The sequence below is a fragment of the Pistacia vera genome, unplaced genomic scaffold (assembly GCF_008641045.1).
Source record: "Pistacia vera cultivar Batoury unplaced genomic scaffold, PisVer_v2 Contig6, whole genome shotgun sequence".
NCBI classification, from domain to species: Eukaryota; Viridiplantae; Streptophyta; class Magnoliopsida; order Sapindales; family Anacardiaceae; genus Pistacia; species Pistacia vera.
In genome coordinates, this window is record NW_022196445.1 from 948655 (window position 1) to 967866 (window position 19212).

General features: G+C 40.9%; 2 protein-coding genes across 2 annotated transcripts; both read left to right on the forward strand.

Annotated features, from left to right (window-relative positions):
- The first annotated feature begins 6767 nt into the window (after positions 1 to 6767).
- Positions 6768 to 10140, forward strand: LOC116110236 (uncharacterized mitochondrial protein AtMg00810-like). The gene is made up of 5 exons (XM_031396446.1): positions 6768 to 7326; positions 7414 to 7682; positions 7948 to 7960; positions 8731 to 8918; positions 10012 to 10140. The coding sequence occupies exons 1-5, from the start codon at positions 6768 to 6770 to the stop codon at positions 10138 to 10140; spliced, it is 1158 nt and encodes a 385-aa protein (XP_031252306.1).
- A 5353-nt stretch (positions 10141 to 15493) lies between these two features.
- On the forward strand, positions 15494 to 18505 carry LOC116110237 (wall-associated receptor kinase 5-like). The gene is given in 7 exon segments (XM_031396447.1): positions 15494 to 15518; positions 16021 to 16087; positions 16324 to 16568; positions 16764 to 16927; positions 17202 to 18178; positions 18180 to 18293; positions 18329 to 18505. Coding segments are annotated over 7 exon segments (1734 nt in total). The 3' UTR covers positions 18471 to 18505.
- Positions 18506 to 19212: the final 707 nt, after the last annotated feature.

The window sequence follows — 19212 nt, forward strand, 5'->3', positions numbered from 1 at the left end:
AGAGGAGGTTGTGCTTCAGATTCGGGTCCTCTTCGGCTTATTCAGTGCATTCCAAGAGTATAAGTCTTCATTTGTTTGTTCTTCCGATACAGCTTCTCTGGATATTTCGCCTCTTTGCGATTGCGGGTTCCCATACCTGTTTTCATATTGGAAATATACTTCGAAAAGACTAGTTTTTACCTCTCCTATTTGATTGACATATCATTCAGTTTGTAAATTTTCACTTAAACTGTCAAAACCATTTTCTAAACGTGCTAATTTAATTCTAGGATCAAATATAGCACCTAAACAATAATGAAAAGGAATGGGTTTCCAATATTTCAAAATTTTTTTTGCCATTGCCTTTATTGGTGCATGTAAAATTTCATTGTCTTTGTTTTTTGTAAATAACTCGGAAATTTTTATAATTGCATGTATTACCAATGAACTAGTAAGATAATACACACCAGAAAGTTGTAAAGTGGATTGGTAAAAACGTTTGAGAAAAAAATGAAATTCTTTAGCTATCTTCCAATCATTTTCTACCAAATAATGAGGACCTCTATTATTTGCTACAAAATAACTAATTATATTAGCATAAGGTAAACATGAATCAAGCATTAAATAAGTACTATTCTAACTAACAGACATATCTAATGCAAAAGTTTTAGGAGACATATTTGATTTTTTACAAGCTTCTTGAAATTCAGTATTTCTTTTATTACTACTAGTAATCCAAGCTAAAGATTCCCCAATTCTATCAATATTTTGTTTAATTGTTTTCATACCACTTTTTACAATTAAATTAATAATATGACATGCACAACGTTGGTGAAAAAACTTCAAATTATTATATAAAGGATAATTAATTTGAAAAAAATCTATAGCTTTACTAGTAGAACTTGCATTATCTAAAGTTAAACTTATCACTTTATCAATAATATCATAATCTTGTAAAACTTCAACAATTTTATTATAAATTTCTAAACCACTATGATCTACATGCATTAATCTAAATCCTAATAAAGATTTATTTAATTTAAATTCATTATCAAAATAATGACTAGTCACACAAATATAATCTTGTTTAGCTCTACCACTCTAAATATCGGCAGTTAGAGCCACACTAATATGACAAGTATGAAATTTATTTTTTAATTCTAATTTCATTTTTCTAAACAATTTTATTAAATCATTCCTAGTTGCAGTTTTAGAATAACTTTTAAATCCTGGAAAAAATGAATTTTGAACAAATCTTTCAAAATATTTATCTTCTGCCATATTAATAGGTTGATCAGCTACAGCAATATATAAAGCTAACTGTTTCCTATATATATCAGAATTATAACGCCAAGTAGTACCCACATTAGTTATTTGAGTTTGATTGCTTTCTCTATTTCTATGTTGATTAATATGTTTATTAGCATGCCTTTTTAAAGTACTAGTACCATTACCTGAATCAGCTTTATAAACATTCCCACAATATTTGCATCTTGCTTTCTTGACTTGAACGACATTTTCTGTCTCGTAAAACTTGTCGAAATGCGCCCAAACGTCTGATGTGTGCCTGTCTTCGGTTTCGACGGCAGTTGATGAACCCGCCTCAACTTGAGATGGAGTTGGACGAGGACGACGATTACGAGGACGACTTCTAGAACCACCAGGAGCTGTTGGAATCGAGGTCATATTTTGAGGTGTATCGGATTCTGAGACTGGGATTGGGACAGCGGGACTATTTGAATCTCCTGCATTCATAGTAAAATCAGCGGGACTAGGACTAGGATAGTAGTTTTCTTCATCATTGAAATTGATGGGAGAGAAATATCTATCCATTGTAGTTGAAAAAAAAATTGATGTAGAAGAAATAAAAATTAAAGAAAGAGAATTGGAATATGGATTTATGGAAATTGGAATTTGGAAAATTGGAAATATGAATTGAAAATTGCAAAAACTAATAAAAATTAAAATAAGAGCAAATTGATAACAAAAAGATTAAGAGAATAAATGAATAATTGAGAGAATAGAGATTAGAGAATAGAGAATATGAGAGAATGAAAGAATTTGAGTTGTGAGAAAAATATGAGAGTTTAGTGCCAATTTATAGAAAAAAATGGGGAAAGAAAATGACGAAAAAGACCCCTCCAACGGCTATATTTCAAGGGTAAAAGGGTAATTTGAAAAAATAAATTAATTTTAAATTTTTTTTAATTTATTTTTCGGCCAACTCAACCCGACGGGTTGGCCGTTGGTGTAACAGCCAACCCGGCGGGTTGGCGGTCCTCCAGCAGAGAAGACAAAATAGCAACCCGCGGGCCACCGGGTTGCCATTTTGCAACCCGGCCCGCCTGCGGGTTGCTAGCGGGTTGGGCTCAACCCGGACCCTCTTCATTACGGGCTGGGTTAGGGTTGACCCGCCTAACCCAGCCCATTTGTTCCACCTTTGCACACAATCAATATAAAGACAGATAACAGAAAAAATTATAAAATATGATAAATTTATTAGTTGATGGTATTGATGATGTGATGCTTTCATGGTATTATAAATTTTTAGAAAATAATAGAGACACCGAAAGTAGTGTATCGATTTTATGCATCGAATGACGTGACATAATCTTAACCATCGATTAATTATAACTTAATATTAATCAACGGTCAAGATTTTGTTACGTCATTCGATGCACTATTTTGGTGACGGTAACATTACTCTAAATTTTTATAGTGTATTGAGAGGTCCGATAATTATTTATTCGCACGAGATTCACGTGTAGGGAACCTAGTGGTGCGGGATTCAAGAATTCATAATCCTTCTCTCTTTTTTCATGTGAAGATATAAAATAAAAACCATCTAATTCTTTTTCTTTTTTTAATCTTACAAATTTAATTATATTAAAACTATTCACCTCTATAAACTAATATCCCAAATTTGTCTTAGATCTCCTGTGTTTTAGACTCAGATATAATAAGATGGATGAGAAGATGATCACCAGAATCGCATTGTCACTTTGCAGGTTAGAATTATGGTGTTTTATGTAAACAAGACAACCCTTCTCATAGAGTACGTATGAAGCCGTTTTTAAGTATTCTAAAAACAAAACCCTTTTGTGATTGCTAGTTAAGTTGACGACGAACAAACCCGAAGTCTGTGTGATCCAGTGACTATTATTCTTGCAACACATATCAACAAAGGGTACATGAGAAACATGCTAATTCATTGCCTGAGAGGTTCACTCTTTTTTATGTATGACGAATTAATGGAATAAGCTTTTCTTTAGTTATTTGTATGAACAAAAAGAATATAATAATTAAACATTGACGTCAATGAATGTATAATATATATAAGATAAGATAATAGATTTTTAGGGATTCAAACAGCAAAAGATCTTAACTCTGTTATGACAAACATGTCTTGTAAATCAGTGATGGTGTTGAAGTAAATGATATTTTGCTGGAAATCATTTTGCATGGCTGGTTTGAAAGTTTGGCGCCAGTTTTTTGAACCAAAAGAGGCTGTCTGCCAAGTGCAGTTCCTGTCCATTTTGGAAGTGTATTTGAGTGATGTTTCAGGTGAAGACAGCCGGTGATTAAGCCACAAAATCTTAGTGAAATATGTGTTTGTTAAGGGTGGTTCAAATTGTAGTATATTTAAAGTTTATTTATACTGGAAAGTAGTTGTAACAGTGTTGTATTAGGTGCATATATCTCTCTCAGTTTGTAAATGGAAAATACAGCCTGTTTTTGCACCAGTTTCACTTTGATTGTTTTAGCTCTCTCTCATGCACGAAAATCCTTCTTTCTCTTAGCTTCTGAACCTTGAAAAACCTACAATTGGTATCAGAGCTTCTTTGATCTTTCAGGACCAGAATACTAACTCAAAAAGGCTTCTCCATGGCATCCAGTTCTGCTCCAATCTCTGCTCCAATTTTCAATGGTGATCAGTACCATGTTTGGGCTGTCAAGATGAAAACATACCTGAAAGGCCATGGTTTGTGGCAATATGTGGAAGAGGAGAAGCAAGTTCTCCAACTTGGACCCAACCCGACGCTGAACTAGATGAGAGTTCATGAAGAAGAAGCAGACAAAGCTCCAAAAGCATTGTCTTGCATACATTTAGCCGTGACAGATCAGGTCTTCTCCAAGATCATGGCATGTGAGACCCCTAAACAAGCCTGAGACACTCTCAAGGAGGAGTTTGGAGGGAGTAACCAGACAAGAAATATGCAAGTTCTAAACTTGAGAAGGGAATTTGAAGTACTCAAGATGCAGGAGACAGAATCTGTGAAGGAATATATGGACAGACTTATGGCTGTGGTGAAAAAAATCAAACTGTTAAGGGAAGAACTAACCAACCAGAAGGTAGTGGAGAAGGTCCTGGTCAGCTTACCTGAGAGGTTTGAAGCAAAAATTTCGTCCCTAGAAGACTCTAAAGATCTGTCCAGAATCAGCTTGGCTGAGCTGGTTCATTCACTTCAAGCCTAGGAACAAGGAGGCAGCTGAAGCAAGAAGACTCAATTGAGGCAGCCATGTTTGTAGGACAGAAAGGAAGAGTACAAGGAAGGGAAGACAAGAAATATGGTGGTGAAAAGAAAGGAAAAGAGAAGAGCAACAATCAAGGATGGAAACGTGGTGGACCAAGATCATTTCCTCCATGTGTGCATTGCAAAAAGAAGAACCATCCAGAATATAAGTGTTGGTTCAGACCTGGCATACAATGCAGGTCATGCAAGCAATATGGACACATAGAAAAAGTGTGTGAAAGCAAAGGAAATCAGCAGTAGCAGCAGGCTACAGTGGTGGAGGTCCAGCAAGCAAATCTAGAAGCAGAACAACTCTTCATGGCTTCATGCACAAACCACAACATGTGTGATGATGTATGGCTGATTGATAGTGGTTGTACAAACCACATGACTCCAAATCTGTCAAGTTTTGTCAGCATTGATAGGCTTTTTCACTCCAAAGTCAAGATTGGCAATGTAGAGTTTGTGGAAGTCAAAGGAAGAGGTAAGGTTGCTGTCCCAACTTCATTAGGCTCTAAATATATTGCACATGTTCTTTATGTACCCGAAATCAACCAAAACTTGCTGAGTGTGGGTCAAATGCTTGAAAAGAACTACTCCTTACATTTTCAAAATATGTATTGCATTGTTGTAAACAACTTAGGGAATGACTTGATGAATGTGAGAATGCTAGGAAAAAGTTTTCCAACTGAATGGAAAAACTTAGCTTTACATGTTTTGTCTACAAAATGTGTTGAAACTGAAGTTTGACACAAAAGACTTGGGCACTTTCATTATACAGGTATTAAGGAAATGAAGAGGAGAGAACTTGTTCAATGTATGTCCGAAATTGAGGAGAAGGAAGAGGTATGTCAAGTTTGCCAACTGGGGACAATCAGTAGGCAACCATTTCCAGCAAATCAATCCTGGAGAGCTGTTGAAAAGCTTCAGCTTATACACACAGATGTGTGTGGTCCAATGTAGGTGCCCTCTCTGAATGGTAGCAGGTATTTTCTGCTATTTATAGACGACTTTACTAGGTTGTGTTGGGCTTACTTCCTGAAACAAAAAGGTGAGGTGGTTGCAATGTTTAAGGGGTTTAAGCAAATGGTGGAGAATGAAACTGGTTTGAGTTTGAAAACCATCCAGAGTGACAATGGTTCAGAGTATACCTCAAACCAATTTCAAGAATTGTGTGCAGGGTCTGGAATAAAGCATCAGCTGAGCACTCCTTACACACCACAACAAAATGGTGTGAGTGAAAGGAAAAACAAAACCGTAATGGAAATGGCAAGATGTATGCTGTTTGAGAAAAAACTGCCAAAATTTTTCTGGGCTGAAGCTGTGAATACAACAGTCTACCTTCTCAACAGGCTGCCAACTAAAGCCTTAGATAACAAAACACCATTTGAGGCTTGGTATGGAGTAAAGCCAAGCATCAAGCACCTCAAAATATTTGGAAGCATTTGTTATGCTCACATTCCAGCCAACAAGAGGAGTAAGCTGGATGAGAAGGCTGAAACTGGAATTTTTGTTGGATATAACAGCTTATCCAAAGCATATAGGATTTACAATCCTAAGACCAAAAAATTCCTGGTTAATCGAGATGTAAAAGTAAATGAAGAGGGGCTGTGGAACTGGGACAGAAATGAAATTGAAGGGAGTAATATGCAGGAACAAGGAGGAGACTTGATAGCTAATCAGGATGCTTCAGATTTCAGTTCTGATTCTGAAGTTGATTCTCCAGTCAGGGAAACTAGACCTTTGGCTGAAATTTATGATAGATGCAACTTGGCCTTAATGGAACCAACATGTTATGCTGAAACAGCCAAAGTTAAAGAGTGGAAGACAGCAATGGAAGAAGAACTTGACATGATTGAGAAGAATGCAACCTGGGAACTTGTAACTAGACCCGTCGGCAGAAAGATCATTCAGGTGAAATGGATTTATAAGAAGAAACTGAATCCTGATGGTTCAGTTAACAAACACAAAGCAAGGCTTGTAGTGAAGGGTTATGCACAACAGTTTGGGGTGGACTTTACTGACACCTTTGCACCAATTGCAAGGCATGACACCATCAGAATTCTTCTTGTAATTGCAGCCTATTTCAAGTGGAAAGTCTTCCAAATGGATGTGAAATCTGCTTTCTTGAATGGGTGGCTTAATGAAGAGATCTTTGTGGAGCAACCTGAAGGGTATACGGTTGAAGGGCAAGAGGATAAGGTGTATCTCCTTAGGAAGGCTCTTTATGGATTAAAACAGGCCCCTAGGGCCTAGTACAGCAATGAGTTCTTGATGAGTTTGGGGTTTGAAAGAAGTCCAAATGAGCACACCCTATATGTTAGAGAGGTTGATGATGGAAGGATATTTGTATCCTTGCATGTTGATGACCTTCTGGTGACAGGGACTGACTCCACTAGGCTATTGGATTTCAAGAAAGAGCTGTACAAGGAATTTGAGATGACTGATTTAGGGGAGATGAGTTTCTTTTTGGGAATGGAAGTGTGGCAGTCCTCTAATGGCATATTCATCTCCCAAGAAAAGTATGCTAATGAACTACTAAAGAAATTTGCAATGGAAAACTGTAAACCTGTCAACACACCTCTGATGCAAAATTTGAAGTTGTGTAAAAATGATGGTGATGCTAAGGTTGATGAAACTAAGTATAGAAGCATAGTTGGGTGCTTGGTATACTTAACTGCAACAAGGCCGGACATTATGTATGCACCAAGCTTACTCTCTAGGTTCATAAATGAACCAAGTGAGCTGCATTTGCAAGCAGCAAAAAGAGTCCTCAGGTACATTAGAGGATGTCCAGAGTTGGGAATATGGTTTAAGGAAGCTGAAAATTTCAGTTTGCATGGATTCACTGATAGTGATTAGGGTAGTTCCTTGGATGATATGAAAAGCACCTCTGGATATATTTTCTTTGTGAATGCAGGTGCTATAAGCTGGAATTCAAAAAAACAAGAGGTGGTAGCACAATCAACGGCTGAAGCTGAATATGTTGTTGCTGCTGCTGCAGTCAACCAGTTGGTTTGGCTGAGAAAATTTTTGAAAGATTTAAGGCTGGAACAGACTCAAGGAAATGTGCTGCATTGTGACAATCAATCGGCAATTGCTATGTCCAAGAATCCAGTACTCCATGGTCGCACAAAGCATATCAGAATCAAATATCATGTAGTGAGAGAGGCAGAGCAAAATGGTGAGGTAAAGCTGATTCACTGCAAGGGAGAGAAGCAAGTGGCTGATATAATGGCCAAACCTTTACGCAGATCCAAGTTTGAAGGATTAAGATTCAGACTTGGAGTTTCCAGCAAAAATATCAAGGAGGAGTGTTGAAGTAAATGATATTTTGCTGGAAATCATTTTGCATGGTTGGTTTGAAAGTTTGGCGCCAGGTTTTTGAATTAAAAGGGCTGTCTGTCATGTGCAGTTCCCATCCTTTTTGGAAGTTATTTGAATGATGTTTTAGGTGAAGACAGCCGGTGATTAAGCCACAAAATCTTAGTGAAATATGTGTTTGTTAAGGGTGGTTCAAATTGTAGTATATTTAAAGTTTATTTATACTGGAAAGTAGTTGTAACAGTGTTGTATTAGGTGCATATATCTCTCAGTTTGTAAATGGAAAATACAGCCTGTTTTTGCATCAGTTTCACTTTGATTATTTTAGCTCTCTCTCATGCATGAAAATCCTTCTTTCTCTTAGCTTTTGAACCTGGAAAAACCTACAGATGGCACTAGCTAGTTAATCTCGATCCATTTATTTTTGATATTTTTGTCAACACTTTGGAGTTGATTAAAGTAAACAATACTTCGGAGTTTTGATTGCTAGTTAAGTTGAGGACGAACAAACCCAAAGTCTGTGTGACCCAGTGACTATTGACTAGCTATGTGTAGTGACGCGAGTATCTCTAGTAAGCATATTCATTGGAGTTTTCGCCTAAAGAGTTCAATTATTGCAATGACCATTGACTAGCTAGTGTGTAGTGGCGCAGGTCAGGCAGCTTTAGTAAGCATATTCTTTGGAGTACATTGTTGGTTGCATCTCCGTGTGTGAAAGCATAGTGTATGTAACTAATAGCACATGTTCCGGCATAGGATGTTGCCAGACATCTATCCTTGAAGGAGTAACAGATAATGATATAACGGTGGAAAGTATCAATCAGCATAAAAAAGTAAGGGAATTTAATCCCTGCAACTATGCATTTATCGTTGAAGAGGGTAAGTTCATTTTTTTCTCCAAATTCACTTGCAGATCTGGAAAATGTGGAGAAACTTCCTATGGTACTTGATTGGGCAATCGGAAATGAGTCCTGCGAAGCAGCAAAAATGGTTATATGTCAAGGAAAAAGCGGATGTATTGATTCTAAAAGCAGAACTGGGTACCTTTGCGAGTGCTTAGATTGTTATGAAGGAAACCATATCTCCCTAGTGGTTGCAGAGGTATGCTCTTCTTTGTTCATATATAGATACAGTATATAAAAGGAATATGACTCAGTTTTTGTTTGGTTGCTGCATGGTCTTACATGTGTTGATGCTGGTTTTTGGCATCAACTAATTGTCACGTGCGTATTGCTGATTGGTGAATAAACACACGTGATAATGAACATATGAAATGAAATAAATGCAAAAGAAGCTTTTAAAGTGGTTCGGATGCTAAGGTAGCAAGTCCTATGTCCACTGATTTGTATTGATATTAGTGTAGGTTAGGTCGCAAAGCGGACTGACTTACAGAGGAGTTATGAAAAGTAAATGTGTTTACGGGAGAGAGAGTTTTTTTGTAAAAATGGCCGAATCCCCATAATGAAGGGGTCTTCTTCATTTTATATCAAACTGAAGCGTGTAATCATAATTAAATCCATGGGTTGGTGTGATTTTTCAGGATATAATCCGGCTTTATGTCCCATTTCTCTCTTCCCAAGCTGATTTCGCACGATTTATTGCAGGGGAAAGGGACACGTGTGAGCTCCATATCATTTGGCAGGTCTGACGTGTGCGTGTTGCTCTGACGGGAGCAGGTCACTCTTCACATGACTTTCCCACGTCAGCCCTTATTTTCCCAGGCATAACAGAAGCCCCCTAGTTTTTAAGGTTTGAGGATTGAATCTTGGAAACTAAGTCACATCGGAGATTCTAGTCGCTCCGACCTGAGTAGGATGAGCTCGGCACAAGACTCTTGGCGAACACGATCTCGCACAATTCCTTGCCTAAGCGACCTGACAATCTTCATCCTAGCGACCTGGATCTGATGGACGCTCCTTTCTGTACCTTAGAGATTCAATGAACCTGGTTCTGCGCTGTCAGGCGCTCTGCACGCGTTAAAGCGTTTGTCAGACACATTAAATGCGTTGTGTGCTGACCCGACGCCATTTTGACAGCATTGGTTGTGTAACGCATTCGAAACGACGACTCTTATCACAGCATTTAATGCGACGTGAGGCGCATTTAATGCGGGGAGAGAGAGAGGGCTGTCGTTTCGGTTCTGAGGGGTGGTAACCGTTGATTCGCAATCTATATAAAAACTTGCATTTTTCAGATGAGGTCACCGAATTTTCTTTTGCTTCGAGTGACAAACCTTCGCAAACCAAAAATCATTCTTTTCCGATCGGCGCTTCTCAGGCAACTGAAACGAGTTTCAGCCTCAGCTTCGCATCCCAGAGAGTAAGATTCTCTTTTCCCTTTTTTTATTTTGCATTGGTTTGGTTGGGCCATGGCGTTGGGTCTCCCGGTGTTTCACCAGAGACGTGACGTCGTCATTGGATTCGAGCCGTGGATGGCGGCTTAAGTTACTGTTAGGTTTTAAGAATTTGTCCCCTGCCGCCGCACGGGACAAGCACGAAGGCCTAAATGACCGTGTCTGTCGATGTTGTAGACTGGAATGGAACCGTCAACATCCAGACCCGAGGAAGGAGCCAGCTCGTCCTCGCGGGAAGTTCCCGAGGACGCAGCCCTCGATGTTTACTCGGTTCTCACCTCTGAGGAATATAATAGAATAAAGAGGCAGTTTGACATCCGCGCGGAGGTGTTCCTCAACCACACCAGGTCGTCACGGTGCCCGGCCGATGGCCTTGCCGCGATCTCTAAAGAGATCTTCAAGGGTGGAGGGAGGATTCCCTTCCATCCTTTCATTAGGTCGGTCCTGGATCATTTCGGGATCGCACCGATGCAGCTGACGCCAAACGTGTACGTCATCGCTGTCGCGATGTACATCGCGTGCTGCGAGAACGGCTTAGGAGAGCCAACGGCGGTGGAGCTCGGCGTCGCCTACTACCTAAAGAAGAGTAGGGACAAGGACTCGTATTATTTGTCTCGGCGACCTACCATTGCCGCGGGGATACATAGCTATCCCAGCAATGCAGGGGCCTACGAGTCAAAGTTTTTCTTCTTCTTTTATGACGGCTACTGCCGCTTTCAGGATCCAAGTAGGTTTTTCTTCGCTGGGTTCATTATCTGCTCGCCTGATCCATAATAACGACCTGTTTTCTTTTGCAGTTAACAGAACGGCCGAACAAGCGCTACTCGCCGATCCAGATAGGCTCGTATCTTTCGGAGTATTGGACGAGGAGAGCCGGGACGCGAGGAAGCTTGTGACAACCGCGAACTTGCGGAAGTACGGTTTTTTCAGCGACAAGGCGTCGTTAGAACCCCCAGAAGGTAAGTTATACTAGTTCCTTTCTGGTCGTAGAATAAATTTGCTTACTAACGAACTTAAATGCAGAAACCATGCCCCCAAAGGAGTCCGGGCAGCCTCGCCGAGCACCATTCGTCTTCCCTCGATCGAGGAGAGAGAGGGCGGCCGAAGCTGCCTGTCCTATTTCGGCACAGTCGTTGCGAGCTGCTGCACCTTCGCAGCCCCGTCCTGTGCAAGAAGCTACCAGGACAGAACAGGTCGCTCAGGCACCATCTGTTCGCCCAAGGCGGAAGGCTCCGGCCCAAAGGTCCAAGAAGAGGAAACAGGTCCAGGCCGAAGAGTCTGAGACCGAATCCGAGGATGAGCCTCTGAGGACGCGCCAGGAATCCAGGAGGTCGGGCATGGAGCCCGTGAGCGAGGCGGTCGTTGCCGACAAGGCGAAGGACGCACCAGTTCTAGACTCATTAGGGAGTCTGCCAGAGCACCTGCAGCCGATAGTCTATGGCCTGCTCGAGTGCAAGCTATCGAAGTCATACGACGAGTTTGCTGACACGGGCGACGACCTGATGACCACGTCGTTCCAGCATCTGAGCAAGGTAAACGAGCTGTGTTTGAAACTTCATTCTGATTTATTTCTAACTCATATCTTGCTCGCAGGCGTTGCTTGCGATGAGGATGTCCATGGAAAAGACGCGGCTGGGGGCCGCAAAAGGGACAAGCGACCTGGAGGAGGAGGTCGCGAAGTTGAAGCAGAGCTTGGAGTCCGTCGAAGCGGAAAGAACACAGGCATTCGAAGCGGCGAACAGGTATCTGAACCAAAAGGACGCTGCTTTACGAACAGTGGACTTCCAAAAGACGGAGCTCGATCGACGTGCGGAGGAGGTTAAGGAACTCCAAAGGACAGCCGCCAGGCTCTCTAAAGAGGTCGGAGAGAGGGATCAGGAGATCCAGGCGACCTTCGCACGGGCTCAACGAGCTGAACAAGATAGGGAGGCCTCCGAACAGGAAAGGCGAGCTCTTGAGGCCGAACTCCAGGAGAGTCAGGAGAGAATCACTTCCCTGACTGAAGAAATGCAGAATCAGTCAGAGGAGCTGGAAGAAAAGGCCGTAGACTGGGCAATCGGGTCTATTTACTCCCTGCGAGCAAAGAACCCAGATCTGGACGTGTCCGACCTCCCGGAGGGTTGGCAAGCGACTTTGCGGATCATGGCCGAGGAGGATGATCAGGAAGCCACGGCCGCCTAACGACCCGACCAGGCAGGGGGTTCTGGTTCGAAAGATCCCCCCGACCAGTCTTAGTGTAATGAGCTGTCCCCATTGTAATCGGGTCTTTTGACTTTTTGTTTGTACATAAATGGAGACATTTTCTTTACAATTGTAGTTCGCTTTTTCATATATATGTACAGTTTACAATTGTGATTTACATAAGCAATTGCATACAAATTCTTACATGCGAACAGAACACATGCGAACTGTTTCGAGCGAACAAAGTAATACTTTAAAGAAATTAACAAAAATTGAGAGCTGAGTTCGGGATTACTGATAGTATGGCCGGAGGTGCTCGACATTCCAAGCTCGGGGTACTTTGGAGCCGTTCAATCTTTTGAGGTGGTAAGTCCCCGGTCTGATCACTTTGTCAACCCGGTACGAACCTTCCCAGTTAGGCCCTAGTACCCCTGCACTTGGCTCTCTGGTCCCGAGGAGAACTTCCTTTAGCACAAGATCTCCGACCTGGAAGTCTCTTCGCTTGACCTTTGAGTCGAAGAACCTTTTTGCTCGCTGCTGGTAGGCTGCTATTCTTAACGAAGCCTTGTTGCGGTGCTCTTCGACCAGATCCAAACATGCTCTCATAAGGGCTTCGTTTTCGACCTCATTGTACAAGTCTCTTCGAAGAGAACCAGTCCCGACCTCTACAGGGATCATCGCTTCGCAGCCATAGGCCAGCGAAAAAGGGGTTTCCGAGGTGGAGGTTCTTGGAGTTGTCCTGTATGCCCATAAGACTTCGGGGAGATCGTCTGCCCAATTTCCTTTGGCTGCCCCGAGCTTGGCCTTCAGAGTGTGCTTGATGGTCTTGTTGACTGCTTCAACTTGGCCATTCGCTTGCGGTCTGGCGACTGAGGCAAATTTTTTATGGATGCCCAGCTCGTCGCAGAACTGCTTGAACTCCTCATTATCGAATTGCTTTCCATTATCCGAGATGAGGGTGTGAGGAATTCCGTAGCGGCACACTATGTTCTTGAAAACGAAGTCTTTTAGCTTTCTGGTCGTGATCGCGGCTAGCGGCTCGGCTTCAACCCATTTTGTGAAATAGTCTACCGCGACCACGGCATACTTGACCCCTCCCTTTCCAACTGGCATGGGGCCGATAAGGTCGATCCCCCACATGGAAAATGGCCAGGGGCTAGACATAGTAATCAGCTCGTGAGATGGGGCTCGCGGAATGTTCGCGAACCGCTGGCATTTGTCGCACTTCTTGACAAAGTTGTGCGCATCTTCTTGGATTCGGGGCCAATAATATCCCTGACGAACAACCTTGTTCGCAAGAGATCGAGCTGCTGTGTGGTTACCGCAGATCCCTTCATGAATTTCCCTCATGATGTAGTCTGCTTCTTCACTGGTTACACATCGGAGGAGAGGGGCACTGAATCCTCTCCTGTACAGCTGATCCCCGATGAGTGTGAAACGAGCAGACCTTACTCGCAGAACCCTTGCCTCGGCTTTGTCGCTCGGCAAGGTCCCATCCCTGAGGTACTGGACAATGGGAGTCATCCAGGAATCTGGCTGAATCACATTCACGGCCTGTCCGATCGAGCTGATAGTTGGAGCATCGACGAAACGAACAGGAATGTTATCAGGAGCCTCAGAATCTAACGATGAGGCTATCTTTGCCAAGGCGTCCGCTATAGAATTGCTCTCTCTGGGGATCTGAACGATTTCAAAGTGCTTAAACTACCCCAGAGAGGCCTTAGCCTCTTTCAGGTAGCGAACCATGTTCTCTTCCTTGGCTTGGTATTCCCCTAAAACTTGGTTGACGACCAGCATAGAGTCACTGTAAATGCTGATCACGGCTGCACCCATTTCTTTGGCGAGTCGCAACCCGGCGAGCAGAGCTTCGTATTCGGACTCATTGTTAGTCGCCTTAAACCCGAACCGGAGAATACCATGAATTCGAGCCCCCTCGGGGCTCACGAGGAGAAGACCCGCACCAGCTTTTTTCCTGTTTGATGACCCGTCGACGTAGAGGTTCCAGGTCGACAGGTTCTGAATAATTTCTTGCCCGACTTCGCTAGGCTGCTGCTTGCTTGGGAGATAGGAAAATTCCGAAATGAAGTCTGCAACAGCCTTCCCTTTGATGGTCGACCTGGGCTTATACTTTAGGTCGAACCGGCTCAACTCCATGGTCCATTTGAGCAGTTTACCCGAGGCCTCTGGTTTTCTGAAGACCTGCCTGAGGGGGTAATTTGTCATTACATTGATCGTATGGGCATGGAAGTAAGGTCGCAGCTTTCTGGATGCGACCAGCAGAGCAAAAGCTAGTCGCTCCATCTCCGGATACCGCATCTCGGCATCCGATAGACGCTTAATTGCATAATATACTAGCCATTGAGCCTTTTCCTCTTCCCGTATTAAAGCTGCACTGACCGCGAACTGAGACATGGACAGGTAGACGAGCAGGGTCTCCTGTGGAAGAGGCTTAGAGAGGAGAGGTGGCTTCCCAAGGTGTTCTTTTATCATTTAACACGTGTGAGCTCCATATCATTTGGCAGGTCTGACGTGTGCGTGTTGCTCTGACGGGAGCAGGTCACTCTTCACGTGACTTTCCCCCATCAGCCCTTATTTTCCCAGGCATAACAACATGTAACTTGAATAAGTTCACTTGATAGATTCTAGGTAAGTGTCGTTAAGATTCTTCAACTGATTATATCTAATTATTATTATTATTATCAGTAAGTTTGGTTCTTATGCAGACATAGAAAAAAGTGGAGAGAGAAGATGGAGGCAAGTAGAGAAAGAAGATGTGGGCGATGGAAAATGTGGAAGAGAGGAGATAAGGTAAAAGAGAGAGAGAGAGAGAGAGAGAGAGAGAGAGAGAGAGGAGATGTGGACCATGGAAAATGTGGAAGAGAGGAGATGAGGGGAAGAGATAAGATAAAGAGAGAGAGGAGATGTGGGCCATGGAAAATGTGGAAGAGAGGAGATGAGGGGAAGAGATAAGATAAAGAGAGAGAGGAGATGTGGGCCATGGAAAATGCGGAAGAGAGGAGATAAGGGGAAGAGATAGGATAAAGAGAGAGAGAGAGAGAGATGTGGGCCATGGAAAATATGGAAGAGAGGAGATGAGCAGAAGAGAAAAGATAAAGAGAGAGAGAGAGAGGAGATGTGGGCCATGGAACTGGAGAATGGAGATGCAGGTAAGAGACTAGATAACGTTATTTAATTTGAAAAAAAATTTCAACTTCAAAATGACATTTATAAAAAGAACGCAAGGAGTAATTAAGAATTGATTTTAAGTAAGGTTTTAAGTTTTGACATATATCAGGCAAATAAACAGGGATTCATATGTTTTTAGTGTTAAAAGATTTTATATGTTTTGATCAATTTAAAAAAAAAAAAACAACTGGACATGAGAAGATTCGATTGCGAATCATGATTTTCAGCAATTTTAACAAACTGATGAATGAGATACAAAATTCTGGGGACAGTTAACTGATAAAAGAACTTATTGTAAAATATTGAAAAGAAATATTTTATAGCAATTTAATTTCTTCAATACAGTTTACTATTTTTGTTTTCCCTGAAGCATTTTATAATACATACGGCATGACTTGCCCAATTGGAATTGGCTATTAGAATTGTGAGGTCATATTCTGAACTTTGATTCTCAATTATCATCAACTGTGCAATTTTTAAAAGGTTTGATGCGGAATTATGAGCAGAAGAAGCTGATGGAAGCGGCTGAAGTCACCCTGTTAATGACTTGGTCCTAAGAGGCGTCAAGATCGCAGAAAAGTCTAAAAGGGAGCACTTGCAAGTGAACTTTTCTTTATTTATTTGTATGAACAAAAAGAATATAATAATTAAACATTGATGTCAATGAATGTATAATATTAATATATAAGATAAGATAATAGATTTTTAGGGATTCAAACAGCAAAAGATCTTAACTCTGTTATGACAAACATGTCTTGTAAATCAGTGATATTTCTTTCCCTGCAGCTATGCATTTATCGTTGAAGAGGGTAAGGTCATTTTTTCTTCAACTTCACTTGCAGATCTGGAAAATGTGGAGAAACTTCCTATGGTACTTGATTGGGCAATCGGAAATGAGTCCTGCGAAGCAGCAAAAATGGTTATATGTCAAGGAAAAAGCAGATGTATTGATTCTAAAAACAGAACTGGGTACCTTTGCGAGTGCTTAGATAGTTATGAAGGAAACCCATATCTCCCTGGTGGTTGCAGAGGTATGCTCTCCCTTGTTCATATATACATACAGTATATAAAAGGAATATGACTCAGTTTTTGTTTGGTTGCTGCATGGTCTTACATGTAACCTGAATAAGTTCACTGGATTGATTCTAGGTAAGTTTCGTTAATTATCTTCAACTGATTATATCTAATTATTATTATTATTATCAGTAAGTTTGGTTCTTATGCAGACATCGATGAATGTAAGGTTCCTAGTCTCAATAAAAGCAAAGAAACCTGTGTTAACAAAAAAGGGAACTACACATGTTTATGCCCCAAGGGGCACCATGGGGATGGAAGAAAAGATGGACAAGGTTGCATTCTTGATCAATCAAAAGTAATTCCCGTCACTTTGGTAAGTGATATAGTTGCTCTATACTCTTGTTGATCTCTGACAAATGTGATACATACTTGTATGATTTACTTTATTACAAGGTAATTATATATATACTCGTATGTTTTATGCTCCTCTGTTGATGGCACCCATGGAAAAAATTGTAACTGATAGATTTTAGAATGAAAATTTCAGAATATATATTCATTTAGTATGGAAACTTAATTCTATTGAATATATAGTTTTGTGCCTTTTCTAAATTTTGCACATAACTAAACTATGTATCAGCTTGAAGATGTTTACAGAGCAGCTTATATATTTATGCTTCTATATATATGCCATGCTCGCAGGGGTTAGCGTAGGCCTTGTAGTACTGTTAATAGGTAGCACTTGGTTGTATTGGGGATTCAAGAGAAGGAAGCTCCTCAAACTCAAAGAGAAGTTTTTCCGCAAAAATGGCGGATTTTTGTTACAACAACAACTATCAAGAGGAAGAGAGGAGGGAACCACAATAAAAACTGCAAAAATCTTTACTGCTGAGGAACTCGACAAGGCTACCGACGACTATGATGAAAGCAGAATTGTTGGCCGTGGGGGATATGGTACAGTTTACAGAGGGATTTTGTCAAATGGAAAAGTTGTTGCAATTTAGTCAAAAGTAGTGGATCAAAGTCAAGTTGAGCAATTCATTAATGAGGTGATCGTGCTTTCGCAAATCAATCACAGGAATGTGGTAAAGCTTTTAGGTTGTTGCTTGGAGACAGAAGTTCCATTGCTAGTTTACGAATTTGTCACTAATGGCACCCTCTTTGATCACATCCATGATAAAACCAAAGCTTCTGCCATTCCAAGGGAAAAACGTTTAAGGATAGCTGCAGAAACTGCAGGAGTGCTATCATATTTGCATTCTTCAGCTTCAGTACCAATCATCCATAGAGATATCAAGTCCACAAATATTCTATTAGACGATCATTATACTGCCAAAGTGTCTGATTTTGGTGTTTCAAGGTTGGTGCCTCTGGATCAAGAAGGATTATCTACAATAGTGCAAGGTACACTTGGCTACTTAGATCCTGAATACTTGCACACAAGCGAACTAACCGAGAAAAGCGATGTTTATAGCTTTGGAATTGTGGTTGTGGAGCTACTCACTGGTAAGAAGGCACTTTCCTTTGACAGGCCTGAGAATGAAAGAAATCTGGCCATGTATTTTGTCACTGCTATGAAAGAAAACCACTTGGCAGAGATTTTTGATGATTGTGTAACGAATGGGGCATCAAGTTGCTAACCTTGCAAGGCAGTGTGTGACAGTGAAAGGGGAGGAAAGGCCAACCATGAAGGAAGTAACCATGGAACTGGAGGGGCTGATAATTTTAAAGCATCCATGGAACTGGAGGGGCTGATAATTTTAAAGCATCCGAGGCTGAAAGATGAGCCAAATTTGGAAGAAACAGGGCAGTTGCTTGGAGAATCATCAGATAATGCTAGTCATGGTGGTGAAACGACTGCTGGATATGATAGTATGAAGAACCAGGAAGCTGTAACTGTACGTGTTGGAAGATGATTCCCCAGTTGTCTGACGATGCAATTCCTTTTATTTTACCCAGTTTTAGAGTACTCTGTTATCTGATTGATACGAGATTTGCAGCTAAAGACTTGTACAAAACCTCATCTTGTGTGGCTGTTTAGTGTAAATTTAAGGATAAAATAAGAAGGAATTGTGAACATATCATCGTGGTGAAGCATGGTATCTAAAATTTCTGACCACAACGTTTCGCCGTTTCCCTTCTCCAAGTATATACTGTGTCTTGGCGTCTCATACTGTATAATTGAGGAAGATTTTAAACTTTCTATTAGAAGTGATCGCTTCATGTAAAAGACTATCTCCCAGAGTCGATTCTTATCACAACACGTCTTGTTAGTAGTGGGCGCAAATGATTAAACTAAGCCAAGTTTGGTTTCTTTATAATGTATTTCTGCGCCATTCTGCCGGAATTATAATTGACTAGATTTATTTTAATTGTTTTAGAAAATAATTCAATAATGCTCAATATAAAATTTTAATTCATCAATAGTTGATTTAATAGAATAATTGTAGTATAAACTAAATACGTAACAGTTATATGAGTTTAATGCAATTTTTCCCCTGAGGTTTACTCTAATAACAATATACTTCCTCAGGTTTAAAAAGCTGATTCTTTCTTTATTTTACTTACAGTTGTGTTAATTTTTTGTACTTTTTTATTGGTTTTAATAAATTAAAAAAAATTAAACTTATAAAATCACTATTTTCCTCTTATATACGT

Bases quoted from the DNA above. Each gene is read 5' to 3' on its own strand.
- LOC116110236 (XM_031396446.1), top strand. From the start codon at position 6,768: ATGAGTTTGGGGTTTGAAAGAAGTCCAAATGAGCACACCCTATATGTT. The intron at 7,327-7,413 runs GTTTGCATGGAT...TTGTGAATGCAG, and splicing joins TAAGGAAGCTGAAAATTTCA to GTGCTATAAGCTGGAATTCA. The intron at 8,919-10,011 runs GTATGCTCTTCT...TGCATTTTTCAG, and splicing joins TCTCCCTAGTGGTTGCAGAG to ATGAGGTCACCGAATTTTCT.